This window comes from Taeniopygia guttata, chromosome 28, assembly GCF_048771995.1.
Source record: "Taeniopygia guttata chromosome 28, bTaeGut7.mat, whole genome shotgun sequence".
Classification (NCBI taxonomy): domain Eukaryota; kingdom Metazoa; phylum Chordata; class Aves; order Passeriformes; family Estrildidae; genus Taeniopygia; species Taeniopygia guttata.
Window position 1 is genome coordinate 240,369 of NC_133053.1, and position 20,238 is coordinate 260,606.

General features: G+C 58.4%; 4 protein-coding genes across 7 annotated transcripts; 3 read left to right on the forward strand and 1 right to left on the reverse strand.

The window, feature by feature from the left end:
• The first annotated feature begins 448 nt into the window (after window positions 1–448).
• Window positions 449–4,558, forward strand: BABAM1 (BRISC and BRCA1 A complex member 1). 4 transcript variants are annotated; one of them, XM_072919253.1, is made up of 10 exons: window positions 492–583; window positions 835–846; window positions 940–1,445; window positions 1,845–1,903; window positions 2,347–2,467; window positions 2,743–2,821; window positions 3,024–3,048; window positions 3,202–3,325; window positions 3,601–3,687; window positions 4,247–4,558. In XM_072919253.1, exons 3-10 carry the CDS (start codon window positions 972–974, stop codon window positions 4,442–4,444), a joined length of 1,167 nt encoding a protein of 388 aa, XP_072775354.1. In that variant the 5' UTR covers window positions 492–583; window positions 835–846; window positions 940–971; the 3' UTR covers window positions 4,445–4,558. The 4 variants fall into 4 exon arrangements, with proteins under 4 accessions (XP_072775353.1, XP_072775352.1, XP_072775354.1 ...); XM_072919250.1 differs by lacking the exon at window positions 835–846 and adding an exon at window positions 812–834 and having other exon boundaries at window positions 532–583; window positions 898–1,445; XM_072919252.1 differs by lacking the exon at window positions 835–846 and having other exon boundaries at window positions 449–583; window positions 898–1,445.
• A 1,863-nt stretch (window positions 4,559–6,421) lies between these two features.
• On the reverse strand, window positions 6,422–13,454 carry ABHD8 (abhydrolase domain containing 8). The gene is made up of 5 exons (XM_032743954.3): window positions 13,055–13,454; window positions 9,697–10,459; window positions 8,074–8,244; window positions 7,414–7,630; window positions 6,422–6,700 (listed from the first exon to the last, which is right to left on the reverse strand). Exons 2-5 carry the CDS (start codon window positions 10,449–10,451, stop codon window positions 6,557–6,559), a joined length of 1,287 nt encoding a protein of 428 aa, XP_032599845.3. The 5' UTR covers window positions 10,452–10,459; window positions 13,055–13,454; the 3' UTR covers window positions 6,422–6,556.
• Window positions 13,455–14,288: 834 nt separating this feature from the next.
• On the forward strand, window positions 14,289–15,008 carry MRPL34 (mitochondrial ribosomal protein L34). Its single transcript, XM_002189618.7, has 2 exons — window positions 14,289–14,449; window positions 14,540–15,008. The coding sequence occupies exons 1-2, from the start codon at window positions 14,388–14,390 to the stop codon at window positions 14,808–14,810; spliced, it is 333 nt and encodes a 110-aa protein (XP_002189654.4). The 5' UTR covers window positions 14,289–14,387; the 3' UTR covers window positions 14,811–15,008.
• Window positions 15,009–15,360: 352 nt separating this feature from the next.
• On the forward strand, window positions 15,361–20,155 carry DDA1 (DET1 and DDB1 associated 1). The gene is made up of 5 exons (XM_032743963.3): window positions 15,361–15,507; window positions 16,100–16,180; window positions 16,657–16,708; window positions 17,166–17,227; window positions 17,658–20,155. The coding sequence occupies exons 1-5, from the start codon at window positions 15,505–15,507 to the stop codon at window positions 17,766–17,768; spliced, it is 309 nt and encodes a 102-aa protein (XP_032599854.1). The 5' UTR covers window positions 15,361–15,504; the 3' UTR covers window positions 17,769–20,155.
• The last annotated feature ends 83 nt before the right edge of the window (window positions 20,156–20,238 follow it).

Here is a 20,238-nt window from a genome sequence, read left to right on the forward strand (position 1 = left end):
GGTATTTGGGGTGTGGGAGGCGGTTCTTGGGGTGCACGGGGGGATTTGGGCTGCACGTTAGGTATTTGGGGTGCGGGTGGATATTTGGGGGGCGCAGGTGGATATTTGGGGTGCGGGAGGCAGTTCTGGGGGTGCAGGTGGGTATTTAGTGCAGAATGGGAGGCTTTGGGGCGCAGAGGGGTGTTTGGGGGGCGGGAGGCAGTTCTGGGGGCTCCCGCGGGGTTTGGGGTGCGGCAGAGGCGCGGCGCTGTTTTTTGGGGGGGCTTTTGTGGGGCGGGGGGCGACGTCCGAGGACTACAACTCCCAGCAGTCCCCGCGCGGCGGTATTTCCGGCAGGAAAGGGCGGGGACAGGCCGGCGGAGAGCGGGGGGCTCGGGGGCTTCAGGGGCTTCATGGAGGCTCGTGGGGCGAACACGAACGCGAGTGGATGTGAGGAAGGGGTTGCGTGAGAGGGCGCGAGCGTGGGGAGGGGTTCCGGGCGCGGGGGTCCCCTCTGTGGTGGCGGCGGGACGCCCGAGGAACTACAACTCCCAGCAGCCTCCGCGCGGCGGCACTTCCGGCGGAGCCAGAGCGGCGGCGAGCGGTGAGCGCGGGGGGCTCGGGGGGTCCGGGGGGTTTTGGGGGGTTTTGGGGGGTCCGGGGGGATTTTGGGGGGGGTTTGGGGGGTTCAGGGGGAGAACAGGAGAGGGAGGAGGTAGGGAAGGGGGGCGGGAAGAGATGGGGGCGTGGGGGGGGAATGGGGCGGGATCTCCCCGGTTTTGGGGTCCCAGCCCCACCGGGATCGCTCCCCTTTGGTGGTCCCGCCCCACAGCACCCCCGCTTTTGGGGTCCCAGGCACAGAGAATCCCCCGGTTTTGGGGTCCCGTCCCACATCAGCCCCGGTTTTGGGGTCCCCAGGCACAGAGAATCCCCCGGTTTTGGGGTCCCGGCCCACAGCAGCCCCGGTTTTGGGGTCCCGGCCCCGTTGCGGGATGGACACGTCGGAGCCGAGCAGCGCGGCCGAGGATGAGGAGGAGAAGGCTCCAGAAGTTCGGCCTCGCACCCGCTCCAACCCCGAGGGCGCCGAGGACCGAGCCCCGAGCGGCCCGGGCGGCGCGGGCGGCCAGAGAGAGCCCGTGGGCAACCGGGGAGATGCCGTGGGCAACCTCAGGGAGCCCGTGGGCAACCGTGGGGAGGCCGTGGGCAACCAGAGAGAGCCCGTGGGCAACCGAGGAGATGCCGTGGGCAACCAGCGAGAGCCCGTGGGCAACCGGGGAGATGCCGTGGGCAACCGTGGGGAGGCCGTGGGCAACCAGCGAGAGGCCGTGGGCAGCCGCAGCGAGGGCGAGGGCGAGGCGGCCAGCGCTGGCCACAGCCCCCCGGGCCCGGCCCAGCCTGGCACGGCCTGGCACGGCCCGGGCGAGGTAACCGTGAGAACACCCCGGGTGAACTGCCCCGAGAAACTGGTGAGGGACTGGGGGGGCTGGGAGGGACTGGGGGGGGATTGGGAGGGGACTGAGGGGACTGGGGGGACTGGTGGGGGGATTGGGAGGGGACTGGGGGGACTGGGAGGCACTGGTGGGGGGATTGGGAGGGGCCTGGAGGGCATTGGGATGGACTGGGAGGGGACTGGGAGGCACTGGGAGGGGACTAGGGGACACTGAGATGGACTGGGAGGGGATTGGGAGGGACTGGGAGGGGAATTTGGGGCACTGGGAGGGGACTGGGAGGGGAATTTGGGCGACTGGGGGATACTGGGGGCTCTTGGGGGGATACTGGGGGATTCTCCGGGAGGTCCAGGAGGGGCCCTGGGGACACTTTGGGGTCCCCGGGGACACTTTGGGGTCTCAGCCGTGCCCCCCCAGATCATCTGCCTGGACCTGGCCGAGGAGATGGCGCTGCCCAAACTGGAGTCCTTCAACGGGTCAGGGACGGGGACAGGGATGGGGACAAGGGCATGGGGACGTGGGGATGGTGACATGGGGACTGGGACAGAGAACATCGGGACATGGATGGGGACAGGGACAGGGATGGGGACATGGGGATGGTGACAGGGACAGGGATGGGGACAGGGACAGGGGACATGAAACAGGGACATGGGATGGGGACAGGGACATGGGACAATGATGGGGATGGGGACAGAGGACATGGGGACATGGGGCTGCGGATGGGGGGGCTGGATTTGGGGCCCTGAGCCCCAGCGTTGATCTGTCCCCGTCCCCATCCCTGTCCCTGCTGTTTTTGGGCATCCCTGAGCTGGTGCCTGTTGGTGCTAGCTGTGCTTTTTGGGATTTTTTGGACTGTATTTGGGGTGCTGGGTGTGTTTTTGGGGTACCAGCTGTGTTTGTATTTGGGGTGCCCCTGCAGGACCCGCAGCAACGCGCTGACGGTGGCACAGAAGATGATCGAGATGTTCGTCAGGACCAAACACAAAATCGACAAAAGCCACGAGTTCGCCCTGGTGGTGGTGAACAACGACAGCACCTGGGTGGGGACAGGGGGACAGGGACACGGGGACAGGAGGGGACAGGGGTGGGGATGGCACTGGGACAGCGGTGGGGACGAGGAGGGACACAGGGGTGGGGACAGGGACAGGGTGGGACACAGGCGGGACAGGGGTGGGGACAGGGATGGACACAAGGGACAGGGGTGGGGACAAAGAGGGACACAGGGGACAGGTGGGGACACGGGGGTGGGCACAGGGACAGGGTGGGACACGGTGGGGACGGGGACGGGGCTGGTGCCAGCGCGGTGTCCCCGCAGCTCTCGGGGTTCACGTCAGACCCGCGCGAGGTTTGCAGCTGCCTCTACGACCTGGACACCGTCGTGTGCCAGTCCTTCAGTATCCACCGTGCCACCCTGGGGGCACTGGGGGCATCGGGGTGTCCTGGGGTTCCTTGGGTGCCACCGGGGTGTCCTGGGTGCCAGGGTGGCCCTGGGGGTGGCCCTGGGGGTGTCCTGGGTGCCAGGGTGGCCCCGGGAGTGGCCCAGGGGTGGCCCAGGGGTGTCACGGGTGCCAGGACCAGCCTTGACCCTCCGCTCAGATCTGGACGGGCTCTTCAACCTCATGTGAGCACCGGGGGGCTCCAGAATGTCCCGGGGGTGGCAGGGGGGGCTGGAGGGTGCCAGGGGAGGGTGGCACCTGAGCCCTGTCCCCGTGGGTGCCACCCCAACCCTGTCCCTGACCCGGTGCCCCCTGACCCGGTGCCCGGTGCCCGGCAGCCAGCAGAAGGTGGAGCTGCCGGTGACCGAGAGCGTCCCGACCATCCCCCCGCCCTTCGTGCTCAGAACCATCCTGGTGCTGGGGCGCTGCCAGCCCCCCTTCGGCGGGGCTGAGCAGGCCAAGGTGGGCACCCCAAAATGCCCCTGCCACCCTCAATCCCCTGCGCCACCCCAAAATTCCTCGTTTCCACCCCAAAATCTCCCATTTCCACCCCAAAATTCTTCCTTTCCACTCCAAAATCCCCCATTTCCACCCCCAATCTCTTTTGCTCCCCATTTCTCCCCATTCCCCATTTTTCCTCCCAAATCTCCTCTTTCTCTGCCCCGTTTCCCCCGCAATCCCCCAAATCTTCAAATGTCACCCCAAATCCCCCCCAATTTCCCCTTTTTTACCCCCAGAAGCTGCTGCAGTGCCCTTATTTCTTCTTTGACGTGGTTTACATCCACAACGGGCTGGACGAGAAGGAGGACGAGAGCAGCTGGAAGGTGAAAGGGGACAAATCCCCAAAAATCCCCCCAATTTCTCCAATTTCTCTCTTTCCCCCCCCAATCCTCCCTTATTCCCCCATTTCCCCCCCAAGTTCCCCCATTTTCCCCTTCATTTCTCCCCATTTTTCGTTTTTTTTTTTAATTTTCTTTTTCCTCCAAATCCCCCCTTTTGTGGGGATGGGGGGGGGGGTTGGAGGGGGCTTGTGGGGAAAAAAAGAGAAATTGGGGGAAAAAGGGGGGATTTGAGGGGGGAAATGGGCTAAAAAAAGGGGGAAATGGGAAGTGAGGAGGGAAAAGGGAGGATTTGGGGGGGGATTGGGGGGGATTTAGGAGGGCAGAGGGGGGTGGGGGATCAGCACCAACGGGGTGACAAAAGGACGGAATTTTGGGGGGAAACTTTTGGGCAAAAGGAGGGGACAAAAGGGAGGGGACAAAGGGAGGGGACAGAAGGAAGGGGACAAAGGGAGGGAACAGAAGGAGGGGGACAGAAGGAGGGGATTTCTCAGGATTTGGGGTCAGAATGACCCTGATGTGACCTCGCCATGTCCCCTCCCAGGACATGTTCGGGTTTCTGGGCAGCCTGGACACCAAAGGCACCAGTTACAAGTTCGAGGTGGCGCTGGCGGGGCCGGCGCTGGAGCTGCACAACTGCATGGCCAAGCTGCTGGCGCATCCCCTGCAGCGGCCCTGCCAGAGCCACGCGCGCTACGGGCTGCTGGACGGGGACAGCGGGGACGGCGAGGCCACCCCCTGACCAGGGAGGGGACACAGGCCCAGGGGACGCCGCTGGAGGGGACACTGGCCAGGGGGATGCCCCAGCTGGCGCCCAGAACGGCGGCATCGCCGCGCAAAGAGAATCGTCCCCGTTTGTGGCAGCGTCCTTGTGGTTTTTTTGGGGTGGGTGACGGGGTTGGGGTCACCTCTGGTGCCACTGTCACCTCTGCTGGCCTGTGCCACCTCTGCTGGCCTGTGCCACCTCTGCTGGCCCCATGTCACCTCTGCTGGCCCTGTGTCCCCTCTGTGCCCCGTGTCCCCTTTAATGGCCCCGTGTCCCCTCCGTGCCCCGTGTCCCCTCCGTGCCCCGTGTCCCCTCTGTGCCCCGTGTCCCCTCTAATGGCCCCGTGTCCCCTCCGTGCCCCGTGTCCCCTCTGTGCCCCGTGTCCCCTCCGTGCCCCGTGTCCCCTCTAATGGCCCCGTGTCCCCTCCGTGCCCCGTGTCCCCTCCGTGCCCCGCGGGGACCGAGGTGCGGTTGGTGGCACTGGGCACTTCCCGGCTTTGGCCACCGGGGGGCGCTGCGTGTCTTGGCCACGCGTATGACGTCATCAACAGGGATGGGCGTCACCCCAATCCCAAATCCCAGACCCCATTCCCAAATCCCCATTCCCAAATCCTCCATCCCTGCTCCCAACTCCTCCTTCCCAAATCCCAAATCCCCATTCCCGGGGACCCCAAGGCGACACCAAACACCCCAAGGTGACACCAGGCGCCCCAAGGTGTGGCGTTTTTTGGGAATATTCCGATTTTCCCCAATAAACTCTCCACTTTCCCGGGAATTTTTGGGATCCGGCCCCGGCCCCGGCGCGCTCCCGGTACGGACCCGGCCAGGACTGGGACCAGCACGGCTTTACTGGTGCCGTGGCACGGACACAGCGCTGGTGGCACCGCGACAGCAATGCGCCTCCCGCAGGGGACAGATGTGACATTTTTTGGGGGCGGTGGTGGCAGTTTTGGGGTGCCGGAGAGGGGTAAAATTCTCATTGTGAGACACAGGGGACAGCCCGGGGACATCAGTGGGGACATTGCGGGGGCCCCTGTGCCACCCGGGGCGGTGCCAGCCCCGCGTGGGGAGGGGACACGGTGGGGAGAAGGGACAGGGCGAGGTGTCCGTGGGGTCGCCGCCTTCTTTGGTTTAAATGTCGGGAATTTTGGGGAGTCGGGGACAAAGCGCGGGGAGGGGGTGGGGGGGTGACGGGGGCACCTCCTGGCACCGCGGGTGGCACCGGAGACATCCTCGGGTGGCTCCTGCAGTCGTGCCCGGCTCCCGGGAATCGGCGGGATCCGGGCGGGAATTACCGGGAATCACCACCGGGAGCCGCGGGAAAGGTCCGGGGGTGGCCCCAAGGGGCTCTGACGACCCTAAAAGCGACGGTGGCGACCCTAAAAGCGATGGTGGCAGCGGGGACACGCGGGATGGCGCCGTGCCATCATCCCGGGAATCTTCATATTCCTCATCCTCCTCCGCATCCCAGCAGGAGCTGCCGATCCCCACAACGATCCCCCAAAATCCGGGCAAATCCCAGCGCGGAGGAGCCTCTGGATTCTCCCGAAAAGCGCCCCAAAAATCCCTGCGGGGACCTGTCGGCTCCTCCCGGTGTCGCCGCCTCCTCTCGGTGTCCCCGGGGCTGTCGCCGCGTGCGGGAGTGACAACGACAACGACAAAAATTCGGGACGGAGCCGCTCCAGCGCCAGGGGTGGGGACCGGGGGTGGCGTGTCCGGGTGTGCCGTGTCCGGGGCTGGGGACCGGCCGTGCCGTGTCCCCGCTGTCCCTGTGGGTTGGGGACAGGCTGTGACATGTCCAGGGACCAAGTGTGGCATGTCCGGGGTTGGGGACCGGCCCTGCCGTGTCCCCGCTGTCCCTGTGGGTTGGGGACAGGCTGTGACATGTCCAGGGACCAAGTGTGGCATGTCCGGGGTTGGGGACCGGCCGTGCCGTGTCCCCGCTGTCCCCCTGGGGTTGGGGACTCGCCGCGCTCCGTGTCCCGGCGCTGCCGTCCAGCCGGGGGGAGCCTCCTCGCTCGGCCCCGGGACGCGAACCGGAGCCCGCCTCTCCCGCGGGAGCTGCCGCTGTCCCGGTGTCGCCGGGCCTCATTTGGTGTCGCCGCGGGCCGCGGGCGTGTCGGGCTCCCAAAGCACGAACTCGTGCAGCAGCGTGTTCACCGTGTCCGGGCACTCCAGCATCACCATGTGGCTGCCCTCGTCGATCACCTTCAGGAAGGCGATCAGCAGGATCTGCGGGTGCCCAGCGACACGGTGAGACACCCCCGAGATGGCATCAGCCCCCCCGAAAGCCACGCTGTCCCCTCCTGGCCAGCGGCAGCGCCGGGGTGAGCCCCATCCCTCCAAAGGCACTCTGTGCCCCGCCAGGGACAGTGGGAGCTGTCCCTGCCCTGCCAAGGTGTCCCTGCCTGTCCCAAGGTGTCACTGCCCTGCCAAGGTGTCCCTGCCCATGTCCCATTCCCATGTCCCTGCCCATGTCCCATTCCCATGTCCCTGCCCGTGCCAAGGTGTCCCTGCCCATGTCCCTGTGCCATCCCTGGAACTGGAACTGTCCCTTGTAGCACCCTGGCACAGTGGAAATTGTCCCATTTCCATGTCAAAGTGTCCCATTTCCCACATCCCTGCCCATGCCAAGGTGTCCCTGCCCATGTTCCATGTCCCATGTCCCATGTCCCATATCCCTGCCCATGCCAAGGTGTCCCTGCCCGTGTCCCATGTCCCATTCCCATGTCCCTGCCCTGCCAAGGTGTCCCTGCCCATGTCCCATGTCCCATTCCCATGTCCCTGCCCGTGCCAAGCTGCCCCCACCCCTGTGCCACCCCTGGCACTGCCCCTCCGACCACCAGCGGATTTCCCACCACCCCAACCAACCACAGCCACCCCAAATTTCGGGGGGCAGAGCCCCCAAACCCTTCCCAGGGCGGGCCTGGGTGGCACCCCCGTACCTCGGCCATCCTCTGGTCCTCCTCGATGGGCACGAACTTGTCGTGCATGCCGTGCACCAGCAGCACGGGCACGGCCAGCTCGGCGTGGTACAGCTCGTCGCCCTCGGGCCAGTACTGGCCGCTCATGGTGGCGCGCAGCACGAAGGACGAGACGTTGAAGGCGTTGCCCTCCTTCAGCAGCTGCTTCTCCTTGGCACCTTGCCGGGCAAAGCCGGCCCTGGCACGGGGGGACAGGGGTCAGCCCCAAATTCGGGGGGTGGCAGCGAGGGCGAGCCCCACAGAGGTCACGCTTTGTCACCTCCCGCGGGGTGGCAGTGCCAGGGTGACCCGTAGGTGGCACAGGAACACCCCTGGGTGGCACAGGGACACCCCTGGATGACACAGGACACCCCTGGGTGGCACAGGGACACTCCTGGGTGGCACAGGACACCCCTGGGTGGCACAGGGACACTCCTGGGTGGCACAGGAACACCCCTGGGTGGCAGAGGACACCCCTGGGTGGCACAGGGACACTCCTGGGTGGCACAGGGACACCCCTGGGTGGCACAGGGATACCCCTGGGTGGCACAGGGATACCCCTGGGTGGCACAGGACACCCCTGGGTGGCACAGGGACACTTCTGGGTGGCAGGGGACACCCGTGGGTGGCACAGTCACTCACTTGAGGAAGCTCCAGGCCAGGCAGGGGGACAGGCAGTGCAGCACGCACGGGGGCAGGTTGAAGATGGAGCACAGGCTGGGCTCCAGCGCCGTGGGGCCGCCCCCGTTGATCATGATCACCTTGTGCACCAGCTCCGGGTACTCGTGCGCCAGGAAGGTGCAGAAGGACACCCTGAAAGGGTTAAAAATAACCATAAAGTTGTTATTTTAATTATATAATTATTACCCATATTAATTATGTTAATTATACCAGTTGATTGTGATCACTTTGTGCACCAGCTCCAGGTACTCGTGCGCCCAGAAGGTGCAGAAGGACACCCTGAAAGGGTTAAAAATAACCATGGGCTTGCTGGCTTTTGTTATTTTAATTATATAATTATTACCCATATTAGTCATATTAATTATATTGATCATGATCACCTTGTGCACCAGCTCTGGGTACTCGTGCAGAAGCTCACCCTGAAAGGGTTAAAAATAACAGTGGGGTTTTTGGCTTTCACTAGTTTAATTATATAATCATTAATTATATTGGTTTTGTTGATCATGTTGAGTACATAAATTATATTGATTACACTGATTATTGCCACAACTCCACAGATTATATTTATTATATTTATTATATTTATTATATTTATTATATTTATTATATTTATTACATTTATTACATTTATTATACTTATTATATTAATTATATATTTACATGAATTATCTAGATTATATTAGTTATATTGATTATATTGATTATATTGATTATACTGGTTATATTGATTATATAGGTTATATTTATTATATTCATTATGTAATTATATTTATTGTATTGATTATATTGGTTTATTGGTTATATTGGTTATATTGGTTATATTAATTATATTAATTATATAATTATATCAATTATTAGATTATATAGATTATATTAATTATGTTAATTATACTAATTATGCTAATTATGTTGATTATGTAGCCCTACCTGGTGCCCTCCAGCCTTGTCCCAGGCTGGCCCCGCTGGCTCCGGCTCCTTCCCCGTTTCCGTCCTCGCCTGAGGCGGATCCCTAATCCCGGCTTGTCCCATTTATAGTCCTGCCCTTCTCCTTCCCTTCCCTGGGATTAGCGGGACAGAGCTGGGGCAGCCCAAGGGAGCACGGGGTGGGAACGGGCTGGGAACGGGATAAACGGGGCAAAAATGGGCTGGGAACGGAATAAACGGGGCAAAAACAGGAAAGAAACAAGATAAACAGGGCAAAAATGAGATAGAAATGGGATAAAAATGGGATTGAAATGGGATAAATGGGACAAAGAGGGGATAAATGGGATAAAAATGGGATAAATGGGATAAAAACAGGACAAAAATGGGATAAAAAGAATGGGAACCCCAAACTCCTAACATGCAGGATTTATGGCCATTCCCACTTTACGGGATGATCCCACCCTATTCCCAGCCCCTCACCCGTAGGAGTGCCCAATGAGGATGTTCCTTTCCTTGGGAAACACTTGAACAGAACCCAAGGATTCTGGAGCTCCAAATCCCGGGATAAATGAGAAAAATTCCCCAAAGCAGGAACCCCACGCGCCTAAGCCATGGGATTTGCGTCCATTCCCGGTTTCCAGGGTGACCCCAGCCCCTCACCCGTAGGAGTGCCCGATGAGGATGTTCCTTTTCTTGGCGTAGCGCTTGAACACGACCCTCATGTCCTCGGCCAGCGCGTAGAAGGTGTAAGCGGCGGCCACGGGCGGCGCCGAGCTGCCGCCGTGCCCCGCCAAATCCGGCGCCACCACCTCGTAGCCCAGCTTGGAGAAGAATTCCAGCTGCTCCTTCCAGATGTCCAAGGAGCCGCCGACGCCATGGATGAAGAAGAGCACCACGTCGCTGTGCGTGCCCTTGCAGCTGGTGATGCGCTTCTTGCAGTCCACCGTCACCACCCTCTTGGGCTTGCGCTTGCGGCGCTTGGCCGCGGTGGCCGTGGTGGCCATGCCGTCCTTGGTGGCTGTGCCATCCTTGGTGGTTGTGCCATCCTTGGTGGCCGTGCCATCCTTGGTGGCCTCCGGCGCTCCCGGCTCGCCGTCGGGCTCGGGCCGCGGTCGCCGCGGGCTCCCGGGGCCGGTGGCCTCGGGCAGGTTCTCGATCAGCAGCTGCCCGTTGCGGTAGAGCGTGATGCGGCGCTGGCAGCGCAGCGCCGGCCGCTCCGGCGATCCGGCGGGCCCCGGGGATGCCGGCGGGTCGCGGCGCTCGGGAACGCCGTGGCGGATGCGCAGCACGCGGCCGGGTTTCACCTCCAGGAAGGTGAAGCCGTCGCAGGACTCAACGCTGTCCAGCGGCCCCACGGCGTTGGGCGTCTTGCCCAGCAGGCAGCAGAGGAAGCCGTCGGTCAGGCTGGTCAGCATGGTGACGCCTGGGGAATGGGAAAAGGGTGAAAATGGGGGAAATCGGGGAAAATGGGGGAAATGGGGGGAAAATTGAGGGAAATAGGGAAAAATGGGGAGGAAAATGGGGAGGAAAATGGGGGGAAATGGGGAGGAAAATTGGGGAAATGGATAAAAATGGGGAACATTGGAGGGGAAATGTCAGACAATGGGGGAAAATAGGGAAAAGTGGGGGAAATGAGGAAAAATGAGAGGAAAATGGGTGAAATGGGTGAAATTGGGGGGGAGTGGAGGGAAAATGGGGGAAATGTGGGACAATGGGGGAAAATGGGTAAAATGGGAGGAAATGGGGAAAATGGGGGAAAATGGGGAACATAGGAGGGAAAAACATGGGACAATGGGGGAAAATGGGAAAAAATGGGGGGGAAATAGGGGGAAATGGGATTCAGCCCCAATTCCAGCAGTGGGTTTTGGCAATGGGAACCTGTCAGTGATGTTGGTCAGCATGGTGATCCCTGGAAAAATGGGGGAAATGTGGGAAAATATGGAAAAACATGGAAACATGGAAAATTCCCTGCTCTTTTCTGGGTCACATCCCTGTCCCCTCAAGTTCCCATCACAGCCTTTGGAAAAGGGATTTGTTCCGGCTGAAGGAAAAAACCCAGAAAAAAAAGCCTGTTTGGTACAGAAAATTCCCATTTTCCCAAGAAATGTGGAGCATAGGGATGCTCCAGCCACGGGAATTCATTATTTATCCCATGAAAGATAAATATTTATCCCATTAAATAGAAATATTTATCCCACAAAATTGAAATATTTATCTCATTAAATATGAATAAGGCTGCGGTTGGAAGCAGCATCCAAAGTGGGAATTAAAATTTAATTAAAATCCCTCAAAATAAACTAAAGAATGATAATCCCATCCTGGAGGTGGGATTATCCCAGCTGTTCCCAAAGCTCGCTCCTGGAATTTAGATATTTGGATTCTGGGAATATTCAGGGAAAAAGCTGGTGGGAATGGGGGCATGGAGGTCGGGAACGGGTTAATTATGGCTGAGGGAAAAGGAACACGGTGAATTATTGATGGCAGCGGGAAAAGAGAGCGGGATCTGAGTGCTGATCCCACGGGATCCCATTCCTGCGGGATCCTGATCCCAGTTCACATTCCTGCACAATCCCATTTCCATTCCTGCAGGATCCCATTCCCAGATCCCCGGATCCCTGGGTTCCCAGATCTCCATATCCCCAGATCCCCGGATCCCTGGATTCCTGGATCCCTGGATCCCCGGATCCCTGGATCCCCGGATTCCTGGGTCCCTGGATCCCAGATCTCCCACCTCCCCCGCGCTCCGTGACCGGGAGCAGCCAGGGGGGAAAGGCAGGAGAAGGATCCCGGTGGATGCGGGAAGGTGGGAATGGCGCTGGTTGCCATGGAAATGGGATTATCCCAACCCCCCCTCCAGCCTCAGCCCAGCTCCTTCCCTGCCCAAGGGATACCGGGATTCGGGAATCCGAGAATCTGGGAATCCGGGAATTTGGGAATTCAGGATTTATGGAATCTGTGAATCTGGCAATTTGGGAATCTGGGATTTCAGGAACCTGGGAATCTGGGAATCCGGGAATTTGGGAATCTGGGAATCCAGGATTTGGGAATCTGGGATTCCAGGAATTCGGGAATCTGGGAATCCAGGATTTGGGAATCTGGGATTTCAGGAACCTGGGAATCTGGGAATCCATGAATCTGGAAATCCAGGATTTGAGAATCTGGGAATCTGACAATTTGGGAATCTGGGAATCCAGGATTCGGGAATCTGGGATTTCAGGAACCTGGGAATCTGGGAATCCAAGAATCCGGGAATCTGGGAATTTGAGAATTCGGGAATTCAGGAATTCGAGAATTTGGAAATTCTGGATTTTGGGAATGTGGTGACTGTTGTGTAAGGCTGGGAATGGCAACAAGGCGGAAATGGCGGGATCTGGCTGAGGGATCCTGCTGTGATCCGGGATCTGCCAGCGGGATCGTGTGCTGGGATCCTGCCAGCGGGGTGGCACAGGGGACACGGGAATGGCACTGGGGACTTGGACCTGGGTTTGGGATCGGGGTTTGGAATTGGGGTTTGGAATAGGGGTTTGGAATCAGGGTCTGGGAGTGGGGTCTGGGATCGGGGTCTGGGAGCAGGTCTAGGATCAGGCACTGGAAGCAGCCCAGCCTCTCCCCCACCACGGGCAGGTTTTCCCAAAATTCCAGCGGAAATTCCAGCGGCTCCCACCTCCCCCAGCAATCCTTCCCCACCGTTGCATCATGAGGGAAGGAAAAGGAAGGAAAAAAGGAAGAGGAAGGAAAAGGAAGGAAGGGAAGGAAGGGAAGGAAATAAATGAGCTTTTCCCCAAGTTGTGTTTCCAGGATATTTCCCCCTTTTCCCCTCCCCGCACCTGCAGAAATCCGGGTTTTTCCCGGCTCCCGCTCCTCTCTGCCCCAAAGCACCCCAACCCCCGTCGCATCCCAGATTTGTTTCTCCTCCCGATGGGAAGAATTCCCGCATTTTTGGGGCATCGCCTCCCGCAGCAGCACCTTTGGCGTCAGGACATTCCCGCAGCACCGCAGAGGGGAAAGCGCCGCTCACCTCATTGACGGCCGAGGAAAAAACACTGGAATAGCGCAGAATTCCCGGTGGGAAGGCTGGAATAGCGCAGAATTCTCGGTGGGAAGGCTGGAATAGCGCAGAATTCCCGGTGGAGAGGCGATGCTGGGGCGGTGCGAGCAGGGCGGTTCAAATCCCGGGTTTTTTTTCCAGGCGTTTTTTTGGGGTTTTTTTGGGGGGGAAGGGGGGGATGGGGGGATGGAACTCCTTCAGCCCCCCCGGAAAATTCCCAAAAATCCCAGAAATGCCCCGCAGCGGCGGCCGGGGCCGCTCCGGGGGCGCTCGGGGCTCGTCCTTGGAGCGGTCGCCATGGAAAAGGCAAAGCCCTCCTGAGGGGCGGGACCGCGGTGATGGACACGGGCGGGGAAACTGAGGCACGGGGGGACAGGCGGGGACAGGAGGGGACGGGGATGGGGACAGGAGGGGACAGGGATGGGGACAGGAACGGGGACAGGGATGGGACAGGGACGGGGACAGGGGCTGATGGACACGGGCGGGGGCCACTGAGAGCCAGTGGGAACAGGGATGGGGACAGGGATGGGGACAGGGGTAAGGGAAAGGGACAGGGACAGGAGGGGACAGAGGTGGCCTTTGGGACGGGATGGTGACACTGCGGTGCTTGTGGGGTGGCAAAGGGCACGAGCGTGGCAGTGCTAGGGGCAGTGCCACGAGGGTGGCAGTGTCACCAACCTGTCACACCCGTGGCAGTGCCAGGAGGCCAAACACCAAACCAGGGCTGAATTTTGGGGTTTTTATTCCCCAGATTTTGGGGTTGGGAAGGGTTAAGCCACATCCCGTCATTCCTGCTGGGACACAAAAACCAGAAGGGAAAAATCCAGGACCTGCTGCTGCTCTTGGGATGGGGCTGGGACTGATCCCGAAAAGGAAAATCCTGGAATTCGCTGGGTTGGAAGGACCTGAAATCCCATCCGGTTCCATCTTGGTCCTGCCACCTTTCCAGACTGCTCCAGCCTTTCCTTGGACATTCCAAGGATGGAGCAGCCAGAGCTGCTCTGGGAATTGCATCCCAGGCAGGAATCCCTTCCCAAAATCCCAAAATCCCACCCAGCTCTCCCTTTTCCCATCCCAAATCCATTCCCTGTGTCCTGTCCCTCCATGCCTTGACCCCAGTCCCTCTGCAGCTCTCCTGGAGCCCCTTTCAGGTCCTGGGAGTGGCTTTGTCGCCTGTCGCGACATGCCCCGAGGCGACAAGGCCACAATGGCGCCGTTGCCATGGCAACTCTCCGGGGAACTACACCCCCCGCCAGCCCTTGCGGCGCAGCGCCAGCTGTGATTGGTTGGGAGGACGGAGCCAATGGGAAGCGGCGTTGTTGGTGAACGGGACAACATGGCGGCGCTGCGCCCGGTGAGCCGCAGGTACCGGGAGGGGAAATCCCGACCTTAAAATTCCAAATTAATCCTTTATTCCTTCTCCTTACACCTTGTTCTGCTTTCATTCCCCCCAAGCTTCTCCCTGCTGCGTGGTTTTCCCTTCCCGCCGCTGCCGAACGCTCTGGAGCCGCTTACCGGGAGCTCCAGCGCCGCCGTTCTCCGCCGCCTCCCGGTGCTGCCATGGGGTTTCCAACAAAGCCGGGGGAAATCCCGGGGGAACGAGTACCAGCCCAACAACTGGAAGAGAAAGAAGACTCACGGCTGGATCAAACGGATCAGAACTGCGGGCGGGATCGCCGTGATCCTGCGGCGGATGCTGAAGGGGAGGAAATCCCTGAGCCACTGAGGCAGCGCCGGGAATTCTCCTCCGGGAATCCTCCAGGAATTCGGGATGGTCCCGCCGGGCCCTGCAGGGGGAGCCCAGCCCTGCTCTCAGTGTCATCTGCGTCCCTCTGAGACAGTTGTTCAATTATCCTGGCGTGTTTATTCCAAGTTTTTACGTTTTGTTGGTTTATAAACCGTGGGGATGCGGAGCGGGTTGAAATCTCAGCGTGTCGCCTGGAACTTCTTGCGTTAATTAGGGTGGTGGATTTAATCAGGGTGGGGAATTTCATGAGGAGTGGGAATCTGGTGCCGATATTTGGGAAGGGTGGGAGCTGCGAAATTAGAGATGGAATTCAGGTTTACTTCACTCTGCCACATCCTCTGGGCTCCTGATTCCAGCATCACCTCTGGGATGGGATAAAGGGAAGGAATTCTCCTTCTCCCTGCGCGCGCCGCTTAATGAGCTGTCGTTAATTAATTAATGAGAGGACTCGCCGCCCAAACTACAATTCCCAGCGTGCGCCGCGCCGCGCTCCATCCGGGTCCTTCCGCGCGGGCACTTCCCGCCCCAACCCGAGCTTCCTGTTGATGATTGACAGGCGGCGCTCCCAATAGCAGCGCAGGGTTGCGCGGCACGGACCAATCGGTGAGAGCGAAGCGGGCGGGCATGGCGGTGGGCGGGGCGGGGCGGCCGCTCCCGGCTGGCGGCGGAGAAGATGGTACGTGAGGGCCCCGCCGCCATGGCGGCCCCGCGCCCGCCCCGCCGCCCTCCCGGTACCGCCGCGGCCGCGCCGAGGCCGCCTGGGGCCTGGGGGGTCTGAGGGGTTTGGGGGTCTGAGGGGTTTGGGGGTCTGAGGCGTGTGAGGCGTTTGGGGGTGTGAGGGTTTGGGGGGCTGAGAGGGGTGAGGGGTTTGGGGGTGTGCGAGAGCCCCAGAGCCGGATTTGGGGAGCCCCAGGGGGGTTTGGGGATTTGGGGTGGGCTTGGAGCACCCCAGTGTGGGTGGAGGGCACCCTAAAATGGGACTGAGCCATTTGTTTTGTGTGGGGGTACCCTAAGGTGAGAGGACACCCTACATTTGGGCTGAACCACTTGTTTTGTGGAGGGGGGTTATGGGGGACACCCTAAAATGGGGCTGAACCATTTGTTTTGTGTGGGGGTTTAGGGGTGACAGCCTCGGGATCACCCCGGGAGTTTTCTGTGGGAATGGGAAGTTTGGAGCTGCCCAATTCCCGGGAATTCCCCTCATTCCCTGGGGGGTGCTGGCGCTCCTGAGGGATTTTGGGAAAATTTTGGGAACTGTGCCTCTCCAGGCAGATTTCTTGAAGGGGCTCCCGGTGTACAACAAGAGCAACTTCAGCAGGTTCCATGCGGATTCCGTCTGCAAGGCTTCCGTGAGTGCTCCGGGGCCAATCCCGGAATTCCCAATCCCGGAGTACCTAAATTATGGAATTCCAAATCCCGGAGTCCCCCAGTCCCTGAATTTCAAACTCATGGGGTTTCTAGTCCCAGTATTCACAGATTCTGGCATTTCCGAAACCCGGAATTCCCCAGTCCTGGAATTCCCTAATTCCAGAGTTCCCCAGTCCTGCAGTTCCCAAATTGTGGCATTCCCAAATCCCGATATTCCCAAATCCCAGAATTCCTGAATCCCAGTAGTCCCAAATCCTGGCATTCCCCATCCTGGCATTCCCAAATCCCTGATGTTCCCAAATCCTGGAATTCCTGAATCTTTGCATTCCCAAATCCTGGAATTCCTGGATCCTGGCATTCCCCATCCCAGTGTTCCTGAACCCTGGTGTTCCCAAATCCCAATATTCCCGGCATTCCCAGCATTCCCAGCCTGAGGCCCTGTCCCGTTGCGTTGCAGAACCGCCGGCCCTCGGTGTACCTGCCCACCAGAGAATTCCCCTCGGAGCAGAGTGAGTATTCCCGGGAAAATCCCCTCTGGATCCGAGAGCCCGGGACCCCAGCTTCCCTCCCTTTATTCCCAGGATTCCCTGTTTAAATTCCCAGTTTTCCCCCTTTTAATTCCCACTTACCCCCTTTAGTAATTCCCAGTTTTCCCCTTAGTAATTCCCAGTTTTTCTTTTAGTAATTTTCATTTTCCCCTTTCTTTATTCCCAGTTTCCCCTTATTTATCCCAAATTTCCCACTTTTTTATTCCAAATTTTCCCTCTTTTTAGTCCCAGGCTTCTCTCTATTTATTCCCAATTTTCTCTCTATTTATTCCCACTTTCCCCTTTCTTTATTCCCATTTTTCTGCCTCTTTATCCCCAACTTCCCCCGACAATTCCCAGTTTTTCCACCCTCCTCAACCACTGGAATCCTCCTAAAACTTGGAATTTTTTCCCTGTTTTTCCCTGGAATTTTTCCCAGTAATCGTGACAGAGAAGACGAACATCCTTCTGCGCTACCTCCACCAGCAGTGGGACAAAAAGGTGAAATTCCCGCTTTTCCCGGGAATTAGGGGTGGATTTTCCTGGGATTTTGGGGTGGATTTTCCCAGGAATTTGGGTTTGGTTGGTGCCAGGAGCTGTTCCAGGCGGGAAATCCCTGGGGTGGCTCGGGCCCTGGAAACGAGGGCAAATCAGGATCAGGGGAGGCTGGGGTTGGGAATTCGGGAATGTTGGGATTGGGAATTACGGGGTGTGGGAATGTTGGGAAAGGGAATTAATGGGATATCCGTGCTGGGAGTCTGCCTGTGGAATTGCCCCTGGAATTCCCTGGAATCCACCTGAAATCCCTCAGAATTCCCCCTGAAATTCATGGAAATCCCCCCAAATCCCCCTGAAATCCCCCAAAATCCCCCCGAAATCCCCCCAAACCCCCCGAGCCTCCCGAACTCCCTGGGATTCCCTGGAATTGCAGAATGCGGCCAAGAAGCGGGAGCAGGAGCAGGGGGAGCTGGAGGGGGAGAACTCGGCCCCGCCGCGGAAAATCGCCCGGACCGGCAGCCAGGACATGACCGAGGACACTTAAAATCCCGGGAATCCGGGAATTCCCAAGGCTCTTCCCGCTTTTTTGCGCCTCCCCCCCCCTCTGGGAATTCCCGGGATCCGCCCTATTTATTTGGGATTTGCCTCCTTGCCGCTTTCTGGTTTGTATTTATGGGATTTTTATGGAGAGGGCGGATTTGTTCATCCTTAGGGGCCCTCAGTGCCGGAATTCCCGTTTTTCCTGGGATTCCTGGGTGCTGCTCCCCATTCCCCAAATTCCCCTTTTTCCCTGCGATTCCTGGGATTTGCTCCTGAGATCTCCCCAGGAGAGCTCGTTCCCAAAAATCCACTTTTCCTGGGATCACTTGGATCTGACCTTCTGTTATCGCAGAATTCTTAATTCCCAAAAATCCACTTCCTGGGATTTATTCCCTTCTCAAACTTCCCTTTTTCCTGGGATTCCTTGGATCTGCTCCTTGTGGAATTCCAGGATAACTTTTTTAAATTTTTTCCCCCCAAAACTCCACTTTTTCGGGATCTCCTCCGTTCCCAAAAACCCTTTTTTCCCTGAGATTCCCCACATCCCCTCCCTGCAAAATTCCAGGATTTTTTTTTCCCTTCACTTCCCCCTGGAGAAATTCCCAGGAATCCTTTGGATTTTCCCAACCCAACCATGACTTGCGAGGCCTTTCCCGTTTTCCCAGAGAATTCCCAACCCCTTCCCGGGCTCCCATCATGGCTGGAGCCCATCCCTGGGAATTTGCATCCCGGGATTTTCTGGGGGGGCTGGATCTAGGGATTTTTTTTTTTCCCCCCCACCCTGTGGATCCTTAAATCCCCATTTTTCCCTGGGAATTCCCAGGGGAGAGAACCGGAGCGGCTCGGGATCCGTGAGAATCCCGGCAGGAATTGGGGAAATCCCAGCGGGAATTCGGGAGGAGCTGGGCTGGAATTGGGGAATCCCGGCTGGAATTGGGGAATCCCGGCTGGAATTCGGGAGGAGCCGGGGTGCTGGAAGAGTCCTGGTTGGAATTCCGGGAATGCGGAGCCCATTCCCAGCGGAAGCACAGCCGGAGCCTCGACATTCCTGGAAAACCTCGGCCAAGGATGAGATGATCCCAAAATTCGAGCTGCTTTTCCACGGGGTGCCCCTTCCCGTGGGAATCCCACCCCTTCTCCCTCCGGGAATTCCGCTGGGATTTTTCCTGGAGATTCCCAAACCCAATTCCTGGCTCTGACTCTGGGAAGGTTCCTTCCTTTTCCCGGAAAGTCCCGGATCCACCCTCGGAGTTCCAGCCTGGGAAAGGCCAAAATTCCACCAGAAGCTCGGGAGGAGCAGGACACGGCTCCCGTCGGAATTCCCGGAATTTGGGACTGGAATTCAATCCAGAACTTTGGCTCTGCCTCCGTTTTTCCCAATTTTTTTTTTTGGTTTTTTTTTTTTGTTTGGGTTTTTGTTTTTTTTTTTTGGTTGGTTGTTTTTTTTATGGAATTCCTGGAATGCTGTGTTGGGGGGGTGGGGGTGGGGGAAGGAAAAGCGGAATTCCTGGGATTTTACTTTTGGTGGGATTTCCAGCTGGAAAAAACTCCGGGAGGGGGCGGATTTGAGAAATGTCCGGATGGAATTCCGGGAGAGGAGGGCGGATCCCGGGGTTCCGGAGGTTCGGGAATGTTCATTAAAGAGTTGGCACTTCCTGCTGGAATTCCCGCTGCTTTCCCCCCTGGAAAAGGGGGAATGGGGATTGATCCCAGGAAAAGCGGGAGTGGGGAATTCCGGGGGGAAAGTTGGGATTGGCCGGAGCTCGACGGGCTCACCGGAGGGTCCAGATGCCATTTGGGATTTGGGATCCCTGGATTTGGGGTTCTCATCCATGGATTTCTTTGGGATCCCTGCAGTGTGTCCTGTTCCCATCCTAAATTCCCAATATCCCTGGATTTGGGGTTCTCCCATCCCTGGATTTGGGATCCCCTCCCCCTCCAGCTCATTCCCAGCTTTTCTTGGAATTCCAGGAGCTCTTCCCACCTCACCCTTGATCCCATTCAGGAAATCTCCTGGAAAATTCCTGTAAAAATCCAACCCAGAATTCCCCAAATCCACCAAATCCCGGGATTCTGCTCCCAAACACCCCCAGGGCTTGGAATTCCTGGAATTCCCAGAGGCTGAATTCATCCCGAGCTCAATCCTGAATTTCTTGGGAATCTTCCACCCAAATGTGGCCATTCCCAAACCCCGGGAAGCTCCAGGATTTTCCCTTCAAATCCTTCCATTTCCACCCAAAATCCGGGATCACAGAGCTGAGAAAAAACTGGGATTTCCCAAAAATTCCTGCAAAAATCCCGGATATCCATCGGAGTTTTTTTCCAGGAATTTCTTTTCCAACAATTTCACATTTTTATAAACAATAAATTGATGGAATTTCGAGGATTTAATCGGATTTTTCCATTCTTTCCTGGCTCTTGGGAATATTTGGATCCCATTTTCCAGAGGTTGGGAATGCTGCTGTGGATCTTGG